Genomic DNA, 22292 nt, shown 5'->3' on the forward strand with positions numbered 1-22292 from the left:
CAACCGAGAGTTTGTGAAGTGCACTCTGAAGACACTATGTCTCGCAAAAATACAGGAGGAGTGCGCCCATCCATTTGTTTTTTTACACTTATCTGGGTCCGGGTCTTGGGGGCAGCAGTCTCCGTCGGGAAGCCCAGACTTCCCAGTCTCTCGCCACCTCTTCCAGTTCCACCGGGAGGACACCAAGGTGTTCCCAGGCCAGCTGTGTGAGACATAGTCCCTCCAGTGTGTCCTAGGTCTGCCTCGGAGCCTCCTCCTAAGAGGCATCCGGACTAGATGTGTGAGCCACCTCAACTGGCTCTTCTGGATGTGAAGGAGCAGCGGCTCTACTCAGCCCCTCCCGGATGACCGAGCTCCTTACTCTACCTCTTAGGTGGGTCCAGCCACACTACGGCGGAAACTCATTTCAAATTTAGATCTTTGGAAAAAGTGAGATGGAAGAAGTTTATCCTGGTTGCAAGTTGGGTAAAGTCTGTAAACAGGTAATCGTTTGTAAATGTACTTAATGTGTTGCAATCCTTTCGCTCCAGATATTAAAGGGATAGTTTGGATTTTTTGACATGAAGTTGTATGACATCCCCATCAGCATTGTCGTCCAATAGCAGCGACTTACCCCCCACTTGGTCTCCTAAGTCCAGTTCTGGTCAGATTTCCATGATGAAGAACATAGTTCCACTTAGTTGCTGGGGACAATTAAGTAAAGAGTTTGGCTTCTCAAAACAATATGTGTTCAAAAGATTAATACATTTGCATCACAAAAATGCCTTCTAAAAAAAAAAAAAAACAGACCTCACAAAACGCTTGGCGTTATATCTGTCTCCCGTCGTATCCCTACGCACTGTCGCCTGTGCGTTCCTGTGTATGTGACGAAGACACGCGCATCTACTTTTTATACTACGAGGATGTCATACAACTTCATGTCAAAAAATCAGAACTATCTCTTTAAGGGTGATGTCCGATTAGGATGGTGGGACATGATTTTTAGCTATCGCGGCTAGGTTTGAAGGCTCGTTTAAACCATAATTTTATTTAAAATATTGGAACATTTCAGGGGTCACATGAGTGTGAAGGGGGAGGCCAGCATCCCCCTCAGACAGGGGGTTAATGGGGAGAAGCTCGTTCTTGTTCAAATTAAATTCATAATCAGAGTATCTGCCACATGCTGCACAGTGGTTAGCATGTTGGCCTCACAGGCAGGAGATGTCAGTCAGGGTTTGTTAGAGCAAGAAGGAGAGGGGACATCCCTGCCTACTGCCAAGGTGAAGTGGACGAACTAACACCGTTGGGGAGGATATTGGCAGTTGGGGAGTTATAGAGCAGTTTTATCCATCTAGCAAAATCAGAGCTAAAATCAAATTTGGACAGCACATAATACACGTGTTGTCATTCGACCCTATTGTACGCTTTTGCTGCATCTCACGAGATTACCACTTCAGGCACATCAGGGTTAGGGGAGCCAATTATATTCAGGGGTCGTCTAGTGTTAAATGGCCAGTTCCGTCCGACCATGAACCCAGTCTGGTCTATAGAAATCAGGGCAGGCAAGGCTCGCTGAAGACGCGTGGCAAGAGCCTTAGCAAGAATTTTTTTGTCTCCATTTAAAAGCGAGATGGGCCTGTAGCTGCCACACTCCAGGGGTTCTTATCTTTGAAAGGAAATTAAATGTTGTCCGCTGACAGAGTCGTCGCAAATTGCCACTACAATAGGATTCATTGTAAATATTAACCAAAGGAGGGGATATTAGCTCCGACTGACTGTCATTTACTGCTTGGGTCGCCGGCTACTGCCCTAGATGGTGGTGTAATTCTAATTCTATCAGTCTAGAAAGACCTGCGTATGTGACCTGATGGGCAAGGAGCTTACCATCTCAAAGTAGCATTGCAGAGTTTTTAACATTCTAGTTTCAACCTTGGACGTTGACTTGAGCTCAAACTCAGCCTGGAGTGTAAGACAATCATAGAGTCAAGGTGAGAGGGTCGCAGTCTGTTTTCAATATCTGCTCCGAGAGGCAGACCATGCACCTCCCACTGAGTGCCTTTCAAAACATCTGCAGTGTCATTTACCTGAAAGAAGCTACAAATAGTCTTCACAACAAGTCAGAAGAACATCTTCTGACTTGTCTTTGGTGACACTCTGCCAAATGCTCACATTTCCACTTGGATTCATGTGCTTTTGTTGGGGATGTGCTGTCATCTTCTTCCTCCAGGATCGTTTGTGCACTGGAACACAGGGAGATGTCTCCATCAAAGGGACTTTTGTCTGCCGAGGGACGTCATCACACTTGGAGATCAGATGGAGATGTGGTTTGTTCTTCTTCATCAAAGTGCTCCTCACAGTATAGGTAGTCTTCTTTGGGTGTTTACAGTATGTCTTAGAAAACACGTGATGATGAATATGATGAGCATTTTTGCTGGTTTGGTGACATTTCACTTGCTGCAAATCAAGTAGTCAGTCGCACATATGGCTGTTACAGTCCACTTGCATTGGTGACAAGTGGGGCACTGACTTACCACATTCAACACAAAGCATGTGGGGGTGATTTTGATATTTGAAACTTCTAAAAAGGCTCATCCAATGTAGATATGCTAATAATTTATATAATAATAACAGTTTTGTGTAGTGGTAAAGTTAATGCTTGAGTTTATTTGGAAAATGCATCACAAGTTACATTGAAGTAGATCACATGTTTACAGTTCGAAATGTCCAAATAATCCCTGTACTTTATCGAGTAGCAGGTTTTTTGCTTGCTTTGTGGATAATTTTATATTTTTTTAAATGTACCAGATCAGTGAATTGCATTATTTGCCATTTTAGGAATAAAGGCTTTGTGTGTTCTCTATTACCAGCATTGTGTATTGTGGGCTTATTAATAGCCCTCCGCCTTGGTGCCCGTTTATTATCCCACAATTCCAATTGTATTTCAACTGATGTGAACACCAAAACAACGTTGAAATTTTAACATAACTAAAAATCAATGTGGTTTTAATGATGATACCAGAAGAAATAGAAAAATACTGTTCAATGCCAGCATTTCATTAAAATCCTGCTTTTTCTCCAGTCAGGATGTTAGAGACTTAGAAGATAAATGGTTTTATCTTGTAAAATAGCAGACGCACACACTTTTAGAACAGAAATTTACATTCATTGCCACGCCTAAACCTTCCTGTCCGGTCTAATGCCACTTGTTCACTGCTTGAGCAAATGAAACAAAAGCAAAAAACACACCTAAAGTAAAAACATAATATACTTTGCTATGTGAACAACTAATGTATGCGTGAAGTTCGTCTCTCAGTCTTGGCCACAGTTGAGACACCTTCCTCTCCATCATGTGCAGAAATGACCTCTAAATTGTGCGATTGAGTCAACGTTTTCATTTTATAATGGTTTATAATGTCATCATTTTATTTCCAATTTGCTTTAAAGGAGCCAAACCAAAAGAACCGGTTTCATCACTAATTGAGGATTTGGCATCGGGCAACAAGAAGTAACAAGAAGATAGCAAACTTGGCCAATCATTGGTCACACTGACGTCACGTAATTTCAACGAAATCCGCTCCAGCGCTTACCCAATGTGGCCACAAGAGGCGCTCTACAGTGATCGCTTGAGAGCTTCTCCTCGGGTCCAGTAGAAGAAGGCTTCTTGTTTGTTTTTCATCTCAGAATTCAATTTAATGAGTATAGAACACACAACACAAGCTGCACTTGACAAATCATTTCATATTACTTTTCAAATAAACCATATCCACCTCCAACTTTAATCGCACGGTTAGCGTGAACCGGTAATGAGAGGCGTCATCAGCAGGCTGAATTCTCATTGGCTCAGGTAAAGATTTATAAAGGTGAGTCTCCTAGTTTGCTGTTATATCAAGTTTGCTGGTCAAGCTTGCGTTCGTTACGTTGTCTTTCTCTCGATCATGAACTTGCTTTTATTCTTTCTTCTGGCTGTGCAAATACACAGCGTGGCGCCTGGTAAGTCCACTTTCTTCTCAAATGTATAGACGTCATCTAAAATCCTCTTCGTGCTACATGAACTCAAATATCTTTACTCGTGAGGTGCGGATCGATACTGAAATGTTGATACCTTCGATACCCGATCATTCGGCTCGATTCTCAAATCAAAATATTGATACTTTGGTACTTCAGTCATTTGAGGTAATGTATATCATTAACATGAACACAGTGGAAAGTAACTAAATTATTGAGACCTTGTCTAAATGATATGCAGTTGTTTAAAATAAAGAAATTACGCTAATTTCAGATATTCTTTTTTTTTCAGTAGACCTTTTTTGTTTCACTTTTAAAGATATCAGTGATGTACACCATATGTATAAAAAGAATGTAATACAGTCATCCCTCGCCTCACCGCTCTTCAAATTTCACGGCTTCACTCTTACCGCGGTTTTTCAAAATATACGACTATATACTACTAATACTAATACCAATATACTAACATACTATTACTATGGGTGCGATTACGACCTTTTATTACACAAAAAATATGCATGATTGAGCAAATTTTACATAATTCCGGTCTAAATTAAAGATTTTCAAGCATAACAATTATTAAATGAACTGAAATACAACTATAAGACATACAGAACACACGCTGAAAGACACATTGATATATACTGTAGTATTCTACATTGGTCACTAGGTGTCAGCAATGTTACATTAGCAAGAAATCCCAGGAGGACTAACAGGTGTGAGTTGATGGCTACTAAACACGGCAGCGCTTGTACATGCAGCATCTCAGCACTCGGGGATACCTTTGTTAAAGGAAAACAGCACTTTTTTGTAATTTTGTCCATCATTCACAATCCTTATGAGAGACTTGAACACACCTTTTTCTCTTTTCTGTGCATTCTGAAGACATAGAAACAGTTAAAAAGAGACAGCTAAGGATGCACTTAATGGGATGCAACTATTCCACCTATGAAGCCTTCTGAAAAAACATACAAAAAGCGCCACCAACGATCCATTTACATGATGTCACCCGCATATTCACCAAGCTACATCGATCTTGTTATTATTATAGTTATTAACATTGTTACGCCGAAGAACTACTTTACTGGCGCAGTCACACCTCGCCATACCACACCGGCTAACTCCAAGCCAGCTAGCGACTAGCTTCACCACACACTCGCTCAGAGTGCGTCAGGGCCACTACCGAAAGGTAACGCGGCATTTTGGAGCTGCCTCCACTGCTGCTGTATTTTTGTTTTTGAGTTTGGAAGAGTTAACGCTAGGTATAAACACTCAATGTCCAGACTTTCAGCTTAAAATCGTCTCTGAAAGCGCCGCTGTTTCACTGTGTAACTCATTCGGAGATGGCGTGACCAGATGAAATTCTCTTTGAGATACACACTACATTTGCTCACTTTTTGAGCCGTGCATCAGGAATAAAATGCAATATGAAATATTAACTTGGCCAATGTCAGCAGATGTATATGTCACAGCAGCCCTTGCGTGAGTACCCAGCCCGTTAGTGTTTTTATATTACAATATTGGCTGGAGGAATGAGCACTCCGAGGCAACAAAACACTTCTTTACTCGAACAAAAAGTGTTACAACAGAAAAAGTCACCGTATAACATATCAACACTGCCACCTAGGGATCACCTAGGGTACAGGGTCCTTGAATTTTGTGCAGTAAATGATAAAAACAATACAGTATAGACATATTTCAAAGATGAAAAGAGACAGTTGTTGGTCCAATGTATTTATTTTTGAAATGGATAAGTGTTAAAATATCAAAGTTGTACAATGTTGAGCGCTGATGAATGAAAAGACTAGGAGGGTATGGTTAGGATAATAAGAAGTGTTAACTTGCACATTTACACGCACAGCTTTATTCTGCCAGCGGTCCTCCCTCACTTTATTGGCGGCGACAGTGTTGCTTTTGACAGTAAAAATCTGTTTTAACTCCTCATAATGCTTCATAATAATTATGTGCTCATCTAGTGTAAAATACACCGTCCAGGATCGCTTCATTTTTGCGCGGAAGTAGAATAATATGACGTTAAATGCCCCCTTTTATGTGAACGCACACTGAGCACAAAGCAGATAACTGGACTAGACAAAGTAAGTTGATAACCACTGTTGCATCCATCCATCCATTTTCTATACCGCTTTAACCACTGTTGTGGTGCCGTTTAATTCTGTTTATATTGTACCTCTTAATTATGGCTATATTGGCTAAAATGACTGTAAAGGTGAATATTGGGGTGTTATTTCATGTCTAAAGGGGCTCTAATTATATTTAAAAAAAACATATTTAGAAGGTTGTAAACAGGTTTTCTGTGCTCTAACTACAAAAATATTCCATTTATGAAAAAGGAATCCTACTGTGTGGAAATTCACTTATCTGGAACCTGATAAAACGAGGGCTGGCTGTATTTTGTGTTATTGTTGTATTATTGAAGTAGAACATGATGTGAGTTATTACTGTGATATTTAGCAGTGTTTTCATGTTCACATTAAGACCCAATTGAAGACAGAATTGACTTAATATTATATAATAATTCTAAATAATGAAATGTCTAAGAAAAATCTCTTTTTTTTTCTTGTTTTTCTTGCAGTGATTCATACGCTGAAGTGTTTCTACACTGCATCCTCTGAAGTTACAAACTTCCCAGATTATGTAGAAGTTGTGTATGCTGATGAAATTGAGGTATATTACTATGACAGCGACAGCAGGACAGCAGAACCCAAACAGGACTGGATGAACAACTTCACTGTAGAGGATCCGCATTTTTGGCAGAGACACACAAAGTATGCTTTTATTCGTGAGGACAGGATTAAATACTACACCACATTTTGTATGGAGACCTTCAACCAAACTGGAGGTTCGTTTATGTTGAACTTTCTAGTATTAAAATACAGTATATTTGATGTACTGGTACACTTTTTATACTGTAGTAAACACACACACACACACACACACACACATTACTGTACCGATACCTTGTCTGTATCCATCCCATAATGACAAACAGAAACACACGATTGACCGTCTTGCTCTCTTGTAGTCATTGTATGTAACGGATGCCAGCCTGTGAGCCTGCACAAGTGTACGTTGGTAAAACCTCACTCCATCTGCCTTGAGAGCTGCGCTGAACACGCAGTCGACAGTCCGGCCTTTTGGCCGTGCAGTCAGCGCTCTCGTCTCCCATTGCAAAAGTCCTGTGTTCGAGCCCCTGAACGGGCAGTGTGAAGCAGGGCGGGTTACATGTAAACCAACATCCTTACCTTGAATGTTGTTATTTCACTGATCAGCCATCTTGCAAGTTGCATTGCACTCTTGACTGCTAAAAGGTTAACGTTATTTCCTTGACGTGTGTGTGTGTGTGGAGATGATGATGAGGTTTCACTCTGCTTTACAACACTTTGTGTCATTCTCTCAGGTGTTCACATTCTCCAGGTGATGTACGGCTGTGAATGGGATGATGAGACTGATGAGGTTGAAGGTTGGCATCAGGCTGCTTATGATGGAGAAGATCTCATATCATTAGACGTGAAGACATGGACAATGATCCCAGCAAGACCGCAAGCTCTCCGCATCAAACGCAAGTGGGAAGAAGACAATCTTTTACAGAACTACGCAAAGTTTTTCTACACTGTCCGGTGTTCTGATTACTTGAAGAATCTTGTGAACTACGGGAGGAAGGTCCTAATGAGAACAGGTAGAATCACATGATGTACTTTCACCTTTGTAACCCTATTAGCACGCTCCCTATAGAAATATCACGAGCATTACAAGCTACATTCTGTCTCTCTGTTGCTGGGTTTCACGTGACGTCACATCCATTCAGATGTGGGACAATCCACCTTATGGACCGGCGGTTTTGTGGTCCACTTTGCACTGTGTGTGTGTGTGCGCGCGGCCCTCTCCACGCTGGTGAGAAGCCCTCCCCGCAACGTGATGTCCCATTTCTCACACTGGACAGAAACAGAGATGGAGATAGAAACAGAAACAGAGTATATAACGGAGAGTACAGGCAGCAGCCTTCTGGGCCTGACGTTTTTGACTAGTTCACCTGCGTTAAGGGACAAAGATGAGTGCATAAGCTGAAATCAGCGTGCTGCCATTGTTCAGTAGAGATGAGAATGGTCTGCACACTGCAACTATTAACTCTGAACTTCAGATAAGGAATTTTACTCAAAATAAAAAATAATCATCACACTGTTCAAAGTACTGAAACCCAACCGAAACCGTAGCCCCAATACCGAGGTACGGCCCGTACCGTGGGCGACCTATACCGTTACACCCCAAGTTAATACTAAGATAGTCCATGATAGCAAAAAAGAAAGAAGGAAACAACTAAAAAACACAGAGAAAAGTAGTTGCTGAACTTGTTTCTCCTGTTGAGTGGAGCCGAGTGTGAACATGCTCCAGTTTGCAGTGAGCAACAAGCAAGATGTTTAGTAAAATACTCATCCATCCATCTTCTACTGCGTTTCCGAGGTCGGGTCGTGGGGGTAGCAGCCTCAGCAGGGGAATGCAGAAAGAATGACCTCATCACAAAAAACTATAGATTTGTCATTTCCTCATAGCGCTTCATCTAAATGCTCGAACTGTAAGTCCACAATTATTCAGTAAACACCAGAAATAGACCGCCTAGATTCTGCTCTGTTGCAAGAAAACAAAATGGAAAAGTCACATATAAAAGAGTCGATATGCAAATAACTTCAACATGCACCGTTATTCCCTTTCATCTGTGAAATATTGTACAAACATACTGAGTCTGTATGTGTTCATGGTCTGTGTTTGACCCCCACCTGCTCACCGGAAGTTACGCAAACTGTCTCATGGTTATGTGGTTGAAACCCAGCACGCCTTCTCTCCATGTTGTCGTCCATCATTTCCCATGCAGAGCTTCCAGAGGTGTTTCTCCTTCAGAAGACGCCGTCCTCTCCGGTCAGCTGCTTCGCGACAGGTTTCTACCCCGACAGAGCGGCCTTGTTTTGGAGGAAAGACGGCGAGGAGCTCCACGAGGAAGTGTAGCACGGAGAGATCCTCCCCAACCACGACGGAACCTTCCAGTTGACAGTGAACCTGAACGTGGAGGTGACGGCCGACGTGGAGGGCAAGTACGAATGTGTGTTTCAGCTGTCTGGCGTCGAGGAGGACATGGTCACCAAGCTGGAGAGAAGAAGCATCCTGAGCAACGCAAGCCATGAAGGTGAGAAAGACACATTTAGTTGAATTGTTGTGTCCTCAAAACAAGCACATTGGAGACGTTTCCTATCCCAACTTTCACCATTATTGATCCACGTCACAATAACAATGCTTGACGTTTGATAGGATGCAGCAAAGTAGTCATGAAGGTTTCCTCTTTGGGCTTTTTTGTGCTCAACAGACAACTGGAGCGTCGACATTGCTGCCATAGTGGGGGTCCTCGCTGTGGTGCTTCTTCTGGTGGCCATCATCATCATCATCATCATCATCGTCAAGCGTCACAAGAACAGACAAGGTGAGGGACACACACGTTCTCTGTCTTCTTCTTCTGTGAGTTGATGCTTTCATCCAGGTTGCAAAAGTGCAGCCGTGTTTTACTTGACTTTGATGAGCTTCCAGCCAAACATTCAAAGATCCGCAGAGACAGAGCACAAATTTTTACAAAGAAACGGTGAGGAAAAAGTCCACATCACCTTGTTCCTCTTTCATTTCAGTCAACTACGATCCAGCTGGTAAGTAAAACATCTTCTTGTTCTTGTTTGGTGAACATGAGGAAGCAGCTCATGGTGCTTTTGTGTTTGTCCGACAGCTCGTGATGGTGGCAACGAGCTCTCAGGGAGGATGACGGCTGAAAGCTGAGTGTGACACAGCGAACATTTCCACTTGGATTCGTGTGCTTTTGTTGGGGATGCGCTGTCATCTTCACCCTCCAGGATCGTTTGTGCACTGGAACACAGAGAGATGTCTCCATCAAAGGGACTTTAGTCCACCGAAGGACATCATCGCACTTGAGATGAGATGGAGATGTGGTTTGTTCTTCATCTAAGTGTCTTCTTGGGTGTTTATGGCTTAGAAAACACTTTATGATCAAATGTTTCACTGCTGCAAATTAAGTAGTTGCACATGTGGCTGTTACAGTCCACTTGCATTGGTGACAAGTGGGGCAATGACTTACCAGATTCGACACAAAGGATGTGGGGGTCATTTTGATATTTTAAACTTCTAAAAGGCTAATCCAACGTAGATATGCTCATAATTTATATATAAAACAGCTTTGTGTAGTGGTAATGGTAATGCTTGAGTTTATTTGGAACATGCACAACAAGTTACATTGAAGTAGATCACATGTTTTAAGTTACACAATTCAATGTCCGAAAATGAGTCAGAAGAAGCAAAGCTTATTTAATCTTACCTTGGGAAACAATGGTACTTTGTCGGGTAGCAGGTTTTTTCCTGGTTTGTGTGTAATGTTATCTTTTAAAAAATGTACAAGATCAGTGAATTGCATTTCAGGAATAAAAGGTTTGTGTGTTTCCTATTGCATGCATGCAGGTCGCGGGAGCACGTGTAACGGATGCCAGCCTGTGAGGCTGTGCAAGTGTACGTTGGTAAAACCTCACTCCCTCTGTCTGAAGAGCTGTGCTGAACGTGCGGTCGACAGTCCGGCCTTTTGGCTGTGCGGTAGATAGTCCGGCCTTTTGGCCGTGCGGTCAGCGCTCTCGTCTCCCATTACGAAGGAGCGGGCAGTGCGAAGCAGGCAGGTTACACGCGCACGCTCAGTTAAAACCTAAACTGGGTGACGCTGTGCTATTCTTACGGCACAGTTCTTCATGATAATGAAGCGATGGTACGTTTCATCAACTTTATCGGTAATTATACAGCACCCATGATGGCGCTCTGCTCATTCATACATCAGCAGCCTAATGCCAAAATATTGAAAAATATGCACCAAGCTCATTCATTTATACAATAAATTTTTTAATATACTTTATACTAATACTATAAATTTCATAGTAAAGAGTAGCATGCATGCAGTAATGGCCAGGGTGGATTTTGGACATGCACCCCCAATTGGCTTAAGATGACTCCTACATGTACTGTATGTAATTCACACGATGTACTTGAAAGACACCCACCTCTCACGTGGACTGCATCATTTCACCTAAAAATGTCCCAACGAGGAGATGGGGTGCATTTAGTATTCGGCAGGGTGGATTAAACCACCCTGCCGAATACTGCATCCACCCCTATTTGGCTTAAGATGACTCTTACATGTATGTAACACATGATTTGCTTAAAAGACACCCACCACCAATTCCAACATCATGTAATTAAAGTGCAGACAACTAAAAACATGCATAATGACATCATGTTACTAATATACAAATACAATATGTATACAATATATTCAATAAACATGAGTATTAGTAATTACTATGTTGTTTTTGCATTTCGGTGTAATTTTAAAAGGTGTGTGTATTGGTCGGTGTGGCATGAATCTGGAGAGGTTCAATTAGTGATGTGCGATACCACTGATTTCCTTTCCGATCCGATACTGTGTCAAATTCAGGCTGGTATTGACTATACCAATACCATACCAATATTTTCTGCAAATACACTCGCATCTTCTTCCGCTGTGGAACACATACGTAAACAAGATGGCCGCGGTGCTCCGTCGCGGTAGTAGATACTATCTTCTTCACATACACATGAACGCACAGGCGACAGTGCGCAGGGATACGGGGGGAGAAAAATATAACAGCAAGCGTTTTGTAAGGTTTTGAGGTTTTGAAAAGGCATTTTTGTGATGCAAATGTATTCATTTTTTGAACGCATATTGTTTTGAGAAGCCAAAGTCTTATCTTAATTGTCCCCAGCAACTAAATGGAACTATATTCTTCATCACGGAAATCTGACCAGAACTGGATTTAGGAGACCAAGTGGGGGGTAAGTGGCTGTTATTGGACTACAGTGCTGATGGGGATGTCATACAACTTCATGTCAAAAAATCTAACTATCCCTTTAACTTGCCTTCCATTGTGTTCATGATAATGACATACATTACCAGTGAATCTGACTGCAGCAGGTGGTACCACCACACTTGTAATCCTGCGCTGGATGACGAGCATCTCTGCTCTCTCTCTGAGAAGGGGGAGACAAGAGCTAGCGCTCGAGCAACTATTTACGAGTCGCCAGTACTTTCCCCGGCAGCACAGGCTCTTGCGTTGTTTTTGAGACACTGTCAACTGATTGCTTCTCTCGCGATACCCGGTGCATGGCTCCACATTCGATTTATCTAAATAGTATTTATGGCGGATTTTTATTGATACAGTAGGCTTCCCCCGTCTAATCGGAACCGTTCCTACGCCAAGCCAGATGTCCGGTCGCATCAGTTTATCATGAACAACCCTACTCAACCCACAGTATGGGTTCCGGAACCAAACTCCCCGAGAGGGGCTGGACCTCTGGAGTTGCTGCAGGGGAGAGGTGGTGAGCTATTGTGTTCTTATTAATAGCCCTACGCCTTGGTGCCTGTTTATTATCCCACAATTCCAATTGTATTTCAACTGATGTGAACACCAAAACAACGTTGAAATTTCAACATAACTAAAAATCAATGTGGTTTTAATGATGATACCAGAAGAAATAGAAAAATACTGTTCAATGCCAGCCTTTCATTAAAATCCTGCTTTTTCTCCAGTCAGGATGTTGTAGACTTAGAAGATAGATGGTTTTATCTTGTAAAATAGCACACACACACACTTTTAGAACAGAAATTTACATTCATTGCCACGCCTAAACCTTCCTGTCCGGTCTAATGCCACTTGTTCACTGCTTGAGCAAATGAAACAAAAGCAAAAAACACACATAAAGTAAAAACATAATATACTTTGCTATGTGAACAACTAATGTATGCGTGAAGTACTTCTCTCAGTCTTGGCCACAGTTGAGACACCTTCCTCTCCATCATGTGCAGAAATGACCTCTAAATTGTGCGATTGAGTCAACGTTTTCATTTTATAATGGTTTATAATGTCATCATTTTATTTCCAATTTGCTTTAAAGGAGCCAAACCAAAAGAACCGGTTCCCTCACTAACTGAGGATTTGGCATCTGGCAACAAGAAGTAACAAGAAGATAGCAAACTTGGCCGATCATTGGTCACACTGACGTCACGTGATTTCAACGAAATCCGCTCCAGCGCTTAACCAATGTGGCCACAAGAGGCGCTCTACAGTGATCACTTGAGAGCTTCTCCTTCTCCAGTAGAAGAAGGCTTCTTCTTTGTTTTTCATCTCAGAATTCCATTTAATGAGAATAGAACACACAACACAAGCTACACATGACAAATCATTTCATATTACGTTTCAAATAAACCATATCCACCTCCAACTTTAATCTCACGGTGAGCGTGAACCGGTAATGAGTGACGTCATCAGCAGGCCGAATTCTCATTGGTTCAGGTAAAGAACTCTAAAGGTGAGTCTCCTGGTTTGCTGTCATATCAAGTTTGCTAGTCAAGCTAGCGTTCGTTACGTTGTCTTTCTCTTGATCATGAACTTGCTTTTATTCTTTCTTCTGGCTGTGCAAATACACAGCGTGGCGCCTGGTAAGTCCACTTTCTTCTCAAATGTATAGACGTCATCTCAAATCCTCTTCGTGCTACATGAACTCAAATATCTTTACTCGTGAGGTGCGGATCGATACTGAAATGTTGATACCTTCGATACCTTTCGGCTCGATTCTCAAATCAAAATATTGATACTTTTGTACTTCAGTCATTTGAGGTAATGTATATCATTAACATGAACACAGTGGAAAGTAACAAAATGATTGAGACCTTGCCTGAATGATATGCAGTTGTTTAAAATAAACAAATTACGCTAATTTCAGATATTCTTTTTTTTTTCAGTAGACCTTTTTTGTTTAACTTTCAAAGATATCAGTGATGTACACCATATGTATAAAAAGAATGTAATACAGTCATCCCTCGCCTCACCGCTCTTTAAATTTCACAGCTTCACTCTTACCGCGGTTTTTCAAAATATACGACTATATACTACTAATACTAATACCAATATACTACCATACTATTACTATGGGTGCGATTACAACCTTTTATTACTCAAAAAATATACACGATTGAGCACATTTTACGTAATTCCGGTCTAAATTAAAGATTTTCAAGCATAACAATTACTAAATGAGCTGAAATACAACTATAAGACATTCAGAACACACGCTGAAAGACACATTGATATATACTGTAGTATTCTACATTGGTCACTAGGTGTCAGCAATGTTACATTAGCAAGAAATCCCAGGAGTAACAAAAAAAGAAACACCAAAGAACTCTCCCAATGCTAACAGGTGTGAGTTGATGTTGTGTCTCTGTGGCTACTAAACACGGCAGCGCTTGTACATGCAGCATCTCAGCACTCGGGGATACCTTTGTTAAAGGAAATTGGCACTTCTTTGTAATTTTGTTCATCTCACAATCCTTAGGAGAGACTTGAACACATCTTTTTCTCTTTTCTGTGCATTCTGAAGACATAGAAACAGCTAAAAAGAGACAGCTAAGGATGCACTTAATGGGATGCAACTATTCCACCTATGAAGCCTTCTGAAAAAACATACAAAAAGCGCCACCGATGCTTCATTTACATAATGTCACCCGCATATTCACCAAGCTACAGCGATCTTGTTATTATTTTAGTTATTAACATTGTTACGCCGAAGAACTACTTTACTGGCGCAGTCACACCTCGCCACACCACACCGGCTAGCTACAAGCCAGCTAGCGACTAGCTTCACCACACACTCGCTCAGAGCGCGTCAGGGCCACTACCGAAAGGTAACGCGGCATTTTGGAGCTGCCTCCACTGCTGCTGTATTTTTGTTTTCGAGTTTGGAAGAGTTAACGCTAGGTATAAACACTCAATGTCCATACTTTCAGCTTAAAATCGTCTCTGAAAGCGCCGCTGTTTCACTGTGTAACTCATTCGGAGATGGCGTGACCATGTATTGAGAACCCGGTGGACCTGGGAGCAAGAATAATTTGAGCAGCACTACAAGGGAAGTGACTACTTTGAGATCACACTGATTCACTGGCATTCCCTGATGAAATTCTCTATAAGAGATAGAGATTTTCAGATGAGAGAATACACTACATTTGCTCACTTGTGTAAAATACACCGGCCGGGTTCGCTTCATTTCTGCGCGGAAGTAGAATAATATGACGTTAAACGCCCCCTTTTATGTGAACGCACACTGAGCACAAAGCCGATAACTGGACTAGACAAAGTAAGTTGATAACCACCGTTGCAGTACTGTTTCATTCTGTTTGGGTAATTTACGTTTTGTTGATCTGCATCTTGGTCACAAAGCCCGGGTTTGTTGAGCCACTTTCACAGTATACCTCCACCAGGGCTAGTCAGACCGCATTTCCATGTTTTTCTATCCAGCAGACAGACCACTCATTAACTCAGTGAAACCAATCACTCAGCTATATTGGCTAAAATGACTGTAAAGGTGAATATAGGGGTGTTATTTCATGTCTAGAGGTGTAACGCTAAATGCGTCGGGGGTTTTATGTTGGATCCCTGGATGCAGTAGCGAGACAACTTCAGGTCAGCAACAATGTTTTATTACTTGGGATAGCGTAGCAATAACAAAAAACTACAGTGCCAGATTTTCAGAGCATCGTGAGAGAAAGATAGTGTGAACAAAGTCCAAATACAGAACAAAAAACAACCTGAGTAACAGGCGGGCTGCAGGATGAGCAGGCAGCAAGCAAAAATAGGACACAAAAACAGATGCCGTGCTATGTCTTGGAAGACAAGTCCAATGCAAAGAATAATCCCACGCCTTCCAGCAGCAACCGTGGGGATTAAATAAGGGTGAAGATGGGAAACACCTGTGCTCTTTCAGTAGCTCCGCCCATGTCAGGACGATCAGCATCTGAGGGAAACAGAAGTTACAACAGTAACTATACGGAAAATAGGAAGCGACCACAAATGTCATAAAACCACCGAGGTGTCACAGCATAGTGTGACAAGAGGGGCTCTAATTATATTTAAAAAACATATTTACAAGGTTGTAAACAGGTTTTCGATGCTCTAACTACAAAAAGATTCCATTTATGAAAAAGGAATCCTACTTTGTGGAAATTCCCTTATCTGGAACAAGATACCCATGATAAACGAGGGCTGGCTGTATTTTGTGTGTTAGTCACATCATGTTCTACTTCAATAATACAATTGTATTACTGAAGTAGAACATGATGTGATATCTCGCAGTGTTTTCATGTTCACATTAAGACCCAATTGAAAACAGAATTGACTTAAATATTCGTTGTACAAGATTGTATACACTAAGTCCCCAACTAACGAACACAATTGGTTCCAGTCGACTGTTCTTATGTCTAATCGTTCTTAAGTAGGGGAAAAGGTAATATTACCAATGATATAGGTACTACATGTACGTGTATACATATACAGTATATGTATATGTATGTAAATATGAGTTTGGATGCAGTAGTAATATTAAACGAGGATAATTCATGAAAAAAACAATAATAAAAGTGATATAATAATGCGTAATGATAAATATTATTTACCTTTGAAGAGGAGTGGTCGAGCACACGTCGTTGTGGAGGAGTTGGAGGAGGAGTTATTGAAAAAAAGGACAAATGGTCGCCGTGGTTAGACTCTTCTAAAAGAGGTAGTGTTCTGTGGGTGGTGTAGAATTAAGCAGGCCTATTAACTCTTCATAAACTTTAATCACACGCTCTGTCCGGGTTGTATCATAAAACTCTTAGCCTTCCTCTCTCCTCTTCCTCGTCATTAGCAGTGTTACAGTGCCCTCTGCTGGTCAAGCATGAAGCAGTATAAATATGGACTTATAAGGCAAAACACATGAAAAAATAGACCAGTCGGCTTGTGTTCGTATTTCCGAATGTTAGCACGTCGAATGTTCATTAGTAGGGGACTTAGTGTATAATAATTGGAAATAATAAAATGTCTAAGAAAAATCTCATTTTGTTTTTTTTGTTTTTCTTTCAGTGATTCATACGCTGAAGTGTTTCTACACTGCATCCTCTGAAGTTACAAACTTCCCAGATTATGTAGAAGTTATTTATGCTGATGAAATTGAGGTATATTACTATGACAGCGACAGCAGGACAGCAGAACGCAAACAGGACTGGATGAACAACATCACCGTAGATGATCCACATTTTTGGCAGAGACACACAGACAATGCTTTTATTCGTGAGGACAGGATTAAATACTACACCACATTTTGTATGGAGATCTTCAACCAAACTGAGGGTTTGTACTCATATGTACTCGTGCACTTTTTATACTGTAGTAAACACACACACAGACACACATTACTGCACAAATACCTTGTCTGTATCCCTCCCATAATGACAAACAGAAACACACGATTGACCGTCTTGCTCTCTTGTAGTCATTTGAAACCAACATCCTTACCTTGAATGTTCAGTTATTTCACTGGTCAGCCATCTTGCAAGTTGCATTGATGAAAACCTTTCTCTTGTCTGCTAAAAGGTTAACGTTATTTCCTTTTGACATTGACACGTGTGTGTGTGTGTGTGTGTGTGTGTGTGTGTGGCGATGATGATGAGGTTTCACTCTGCTTTACAACACTTTGTGTCATTCTCTCAGGTGTTCACATTCTCCAGGTGATGCCCGGCTGTGAATGGGATGATGAGACTGATGAGGTTAAAGGTTGGCTTCAGACTGCTTATGATGGAGAAGATCTCATGTCATTGGACGTGAAGACATGGACAATGATCCCAGCAAGACCACAAGCTGTCCCAATCAAACGCAAGTGGGAAGAAGACAGGTTTTTACAGAACTACGGAAAGTTTTTCTACACAGTCCTGTGTCCTTATTACTTGAAGAATCTTGCGAAGTATGGGAGGAAGGTCCTAATGAGAACAGGTAGAATCACATGATGTACTTTCACCTTTGTAACCCTATTAGCACGCTCCCTATAGAATATTGCTAGCATTACAAGCTACATTCTGTGTCTCTGTTGCTGGGTTTCACGTAACATCACATCCATTCAGATGTGGGACAATCCACCTTATGGACCGGCGGTTTTGTGGTCCGTTTTGTGAGTGTGTGTGCGCACGTCCCTCTCCACGCTGGTGAGAAGCCCTCCCCGCAACGTGATGTCCCATTTCTCACACTGGACAGAAACAGAGATGGAGATAGAAACAGACACAGAGTATATAACGGAGAGTACAGGCAGCAGCCTTCTGGGCCTGACGTTTTTGACTAGTTCACCTGCGTTAAGGGACAAAGATGAGTGCATAAGCTGAAATCAGCGTGCTGCCATTGTTCAGTAGAGATGAGAATGGTCTGCACGCTGCAACTATTAACTCTGAACTTCAGATAAGGAATTTTACTCAAAATAAAAAATAATCATCACACTGTTCAAAGTACTGAAACCCAACCGAAACCGTAGCCCCAATACCGAGGTACGACCGTGGGCGACCTATACCGTTACACCCCAAGTTAATACTAAGATAGTCCATGATAGCAAAAAAGAAAGAAGGAAACAACTAAAAAACACAGAAGAGTGGTTGCTGAACTTGTCTCTTGTTGAGCGGAGCCGAGTGTGAACATGCTCCAGTTTGCAGTGAGCAACAAGCAAGATGTTTAGTAAAATACTCATCCATCCATCTTCTACCGCGTTTCCGAGGTCGGGTCGTCGGGGTAGCAGCCTCAGCAGGGGAATGCAGAAAGAATGACCTCATCACAAAAAACTATAGATTTGTCATTTCCTCATAGCGCCTCATCTAAATGCTCGAACTGTAAGTCCACAATTATTCAGTAAACACCAGAAATAGACCGCCAAGATTCTGCTCTGTTGCAAGAAAACAAAATGGAAAAGTCTGCACCATGTATTCGAACTTGTGACGTGATCGCATTGTTGACACATGCCTGCATACCTGGGGGCACCACGCACCTCGCCTTGCCTCCCTGCCCTACCGCCATATGATGACTCAAAGGTGGACATGCGAGGTGTCCCTTGCCCCTTTCAACACTGGTTCTCCTTACCTCCTGGAAGCCCAGGGGCTTGGCATTGGAGCTCACACTTTGTCAAACAGAGCAACGACACGACCAAGGACACGTACAAGAATGTATTCATGCAGACTGACTTGGTGTAAAAAGGCAAATACACATGTTAGAATCCTTTCATTCATAACGTTTGACGTGGAAGATAAGCTGACTGCAGTTCATTGTGTTTTCAACTATTTCACTTCTTCATGCGTCACGCCGTGTACACACACGATTGGAGCAAATCATTTCAACAACATGCACCGTTATTCCCTTTCATCTGTGAAATATTGTATAAACATACTGAGTCTGTGTTTGACCCCCACCTGCTCACCGGAAGTTACGCAAACTGTCTCATGGTTATGTGGTTGAAACCCAGCACGCCTTCTCTCCATGTTGTCGTCCATCATTTCCCATGCAGAGCTTCCAGAGGTGTTTCTCCTTCAGAAGACGCCGTCCTCTCCGGTCAGCTGCTTCGCGACAGGTTTCTACCCCGACAGAGCGGCCTTGTTTTGGAGGAAAGACGGCGAGGAGGTACACGAGGACGTGGAGCACGGAGAGATCCTCCCCAACCACGACGGAACCTTCCAGTTGACAGTGAACCTGAACGTGGAGGTGACGGCCGACGTGGAGGGCAAGTACGAATGTGTGTTTCAGCTGTCTGGCGTCGAGGAGGACATGGTCACCAAGCTGGAGAGAAGAAGCATCCTGAGCAACGCAAGCCATGAAGGTGAGAAAGACACATTTAGTTGAATTGTTGTGTCCTCAAAACAAGCACATTGGAGACGTTTCCTATCCCAACTTTCACCATTATTGATCCACGTCACAATAACAATGCTTGACGTTTGATAGGATGCAGCAAAGTAGTCATGAAGGTTTCCTCTTTGGGCTTTTTTGTGCTCAACAGACAACTGGAGCGTCGACATTGCTGCCATAGTGGGGGTCCTCGCTGTGGTGGTTCTTCTGGTGGCCATCATCATCATCATCATCATCGTCAAGCGTCACAAGAACAGACAAGGTGAGGGACACACACGTTCTCTGTCTTCTTCTTCTGTGAGTTGATGCTTTCATCCAGGTTGCAAAAGTGCAGCCGTGTTTGACTTGACTTTGATGAGCTTCCAGCCAAACACTCAAAGATCCACAGAGACAGAGCACACACTCTTACACAGAAACGGTGAGGAAAAAGTCCACATCACCTTGTTTCTCTTTCATTTCAGTCAACTACGATCCAGCTGGTAAGTAAAACATCTTCTTGTTCTTGTTTGGTGAACATGAGGAAGCAGCTCAGGGTGCTTTTGTGTTTGTCCGACAGCTCGTGATGGTGGCAACGAGCTCTCAGAGAGGATGACGACTGAAAGCTGAGTGTGACACAGCAGCCGACACACAGTGAGTTAGCTCACATGGACATGGACTGGAACCCAGAGAGATGTCTCCACCAAAGGGACTTTAGTCCACCGAGGGACATCATCGCACTTGGAGATGAGATGGAAATGTGGTTTGTTCTTCATCTAAGTGCTCCTCATGTTACAGGATGTCTTCTTGGGTGTTTATGGCTTAGAAAACACTTTATGATCAAATGTTTTTACGGGCTTTGGTGACGTTTCACTTGCTGCAAATTAAGTAGTTGCACATGTGGCTGTTACAGTCCACTTGCATTGGTGACAAGTGGGGCAATGACTTACCAGATTTGACACAAAGGATGTGGGGGCCATTTTGATATTTTAAACTTCTAAAAAGGCTAATCCAACGTAGATATGCTAATAATTTATGTATAAAACAGCTTTGTGTAGTGGTAATGGTAATGCTTGAGTTGATTTGGAACATGCACAACAAGTTACATTGAAGTAGATCACATGTTTACAGTTACACAATTCAATGTCCGAAAAGGAGTCAAAAAAAGCAAAGCTTATTTAAACCTAAAATGGTTTATTGGGTGAAATGCATTATTTGCCATTTTTGGAATAAATGGTTTGTGTGTTTTTTATAACCAGCATTGTATATTTACGACGGACTATTAGGGCCACATTGGGGAAAAAAACAGAGATTTTGAGAGTTGATCAATTTCGAAATTCCTAAATTTACGAGAATAAAAGTCGTAATATTACGGTACGTTTCATCGTGTCCTACGTGTCAGAGGGAAAATAGAGCATAGTTCTTCAGGAAGGAAGGAAACGTTCCTCTTCCAATCCCAGAGAACAATGTAGAATTTAGGTTGACTTTTCAACATTTGATCGTTGAATCAATGTGGGACTTCAAGGGTATTTTTATCACTTGATCAGTTTGCACTCGCTGCTGACATTGCAACAACATTGATTTCATGACCATAGATCAACATGATTGAGTTGTATTTCAACTAATGTGAACATTAAAACAATGTTGAACTTTCAGTGTAACTAAGAATCAATGTGGTTTCAATTATATTTCAATGATAATGCCAGAAGAAATAGGGCGAATTTAATACTGTTCAATGCCAGCATTTCTTTAAAATCCTGCTTTATCTACAGTCAGGATGTTATACACTGGTTTTATCCTGTGTAGTAGCAGACACACACTTTTATAACAGAAATCAAACAGGTTTTATTTCATTTCATTCATTGTCACGCCTAACCCGTCACGTCCGGTCTGGCACACAGCGGAGCCACTCTTTCACTGCTTAAGCAAAGCCATCATCAGGCATAGCAGTGCCAAGTTGTCGAGTGAGGGCATTGACACAAAAGCACAAAACGTAATATACTTTCTCAGGCATTTCCGAGAGCAGCTAAGATGTTTGTGTAAGAGCACACAATAGGTGACCCATCCTGGAAGACTGACAAGTTGAATAGCCAGCCCATACTCATATCCTCCTACACCCCTTTGTATGAGCTACATTGCCGAGCTATAATCTCCCTGGAAAATTATATGGTGACATAATGGCATATATATTCAGAATAATGAAAACAAATGAGTAATTCCATAATATTTGTCCCGGAAATCAAAGAATGGACAGGTCATTTTGATATTTTACATTTTGTAAAGCCATGCAGATATGCTAAGAAGTGTATTTCAAGAAAAAGACAGCCTGCATCTCCCCTTTGTGACATAGGTGAAAAAGCGTAATATTAAGATACATCTTTTTCTCCTTAATTAAACTTTTTTTGCTTGTTTTTCCATTTCTGTTGATTTTTGTTTTCCAAATATTTCAACATTTACATATTCATTTTCCTGAAATCTTATGACTTTATTCCCGTAATATTTTTGACT

At 41.7% G+C, this 22292-nt stretch overlaps 2 protein-coding genes across 8 annotated transcripts; both read left to right on the forward strand.

Moving 5' to 3' along the window:
• The first annotated feature begins 3888 nt into the window (after window positions 1–3888).
• On the forward strand, window positions 3889–9144 carry LOC129186167 (class I histocompatibility antigen, F10 alpha chain-like). Its single transcript, XM_054784152.1, has 4 exons — window positions 3889–3969; window positions 6578–6844; window positions 7403–7681; window positions 8873–9144. The coding sequence occupies exons 1-4, from the start codon at window positions 3915–3917 to the stop codon at window positions 9001–9003; spliced, it is 732 nt and encodes a 243-aa protein (XP_054640127.1). The 5' UTR covers window positions 3889–3914; the 3' UTR covers window positions 9004–9144.
• Window positions 9145–13449: 4305 nt separating this feature from the next.
• LOC129177376 (class I histocompatibility antigen, F10 alpha chain-like) lies at window positions 13450–21933 on the forward strand. Of its 7 annotated transcripts, none has more exons than XR_008569620.1 (7): window positions 13450–13567; window positions 17022–17288; window positions 17649–17927; window positions 19474–19782; window positions 19960–20070; window positions 20175–20287; window positions 20365–21933. XR_008569620.1 is itself a non-coding variant. In XM_054768464.1 (7 exons), exons 1-7 carry the CDS (start codon window positions 13513–13515, stop codon window positions 20369–20371), a joined length of 1188 nt encoding a protein of 395 aa, XP_054624439.1. In that variant the 5' UTR covers window positions 13450–13512; the 3' UTR covers window positions 20372–21933. The 7 variants fall into 7 exon arrangements, 6 of the variants coding, with proteins under 6 accessions (XP_054624439.1, XP_054624447.1, XP_054624430.1 ...); XM_054768464.1 differs by having other exon boundaries at window positions 20128–20287; XM_054768472.1 differs by having other exon boundaries at window positions 20128–20226.
• The last annotated feature ends 359 nt before the right edge of the window (window positions 21934–22292 follow it).

This window comes from Dunckerocampus dactyliophorus, chromosome 1, assembly GCF_027744805.1.
Source record: "Dunckerocampus dactyliophorus isolate RoL2022-P2 chromosome 1, RoL_Ddac_1.1, whole genome shotgun sequence".
NCBI classification, from domain to species: Eukaryota; Metazoa; Chordata; class Actinopteri; order Syngnathiformes; family Syngnathidae; genus Dunckerocampus; species Dunckerocampus dactyliophorus.

Coding starts and splice junctions, on each gene's coding strand:
- LOC129186167 (XM_054784152.1), top strand. CDS start 3,915: ATGAACTTGCTTTTATTCTTTCTTCTGGCTGTGCAAATACACAGCGTG. Junction 3,970..6,577: donor AATACACAGCGTGGCGCCTG/GTAAGTCCACTT, acceptor TTTTTCTTGCAG/TGATTCATACGCTGAAGTGT. Junction 7,682..8,872: donor GAAGGTCCTAATGAGAACAG/GTAGAATCACAT, acceptor TTTCCCATGCAG/AGCTTCCAGAGGTGTTTCTC.
- LOC129177376 (XM_054768455.1), top strand. CDS start 13,513: ATGAACTTGCTTTTATTCTTTCTTCTGGCTGTGCAAATACACAGCGTG. Junction 13,568..17,021: donor AATACACAGCGTGGCGCCTG/GTAAGTCCACTT, acceptor TTTTTCTTTCAG/TGATTCATACGCTGAAGTGT. Junction 19,783..19,959: donor GAGCAACGCAAGCCATGAAG/GTGAGAAAGACA, acceptor TGTGCTCAACAG/ACAACTGGAGCGTCGACATT.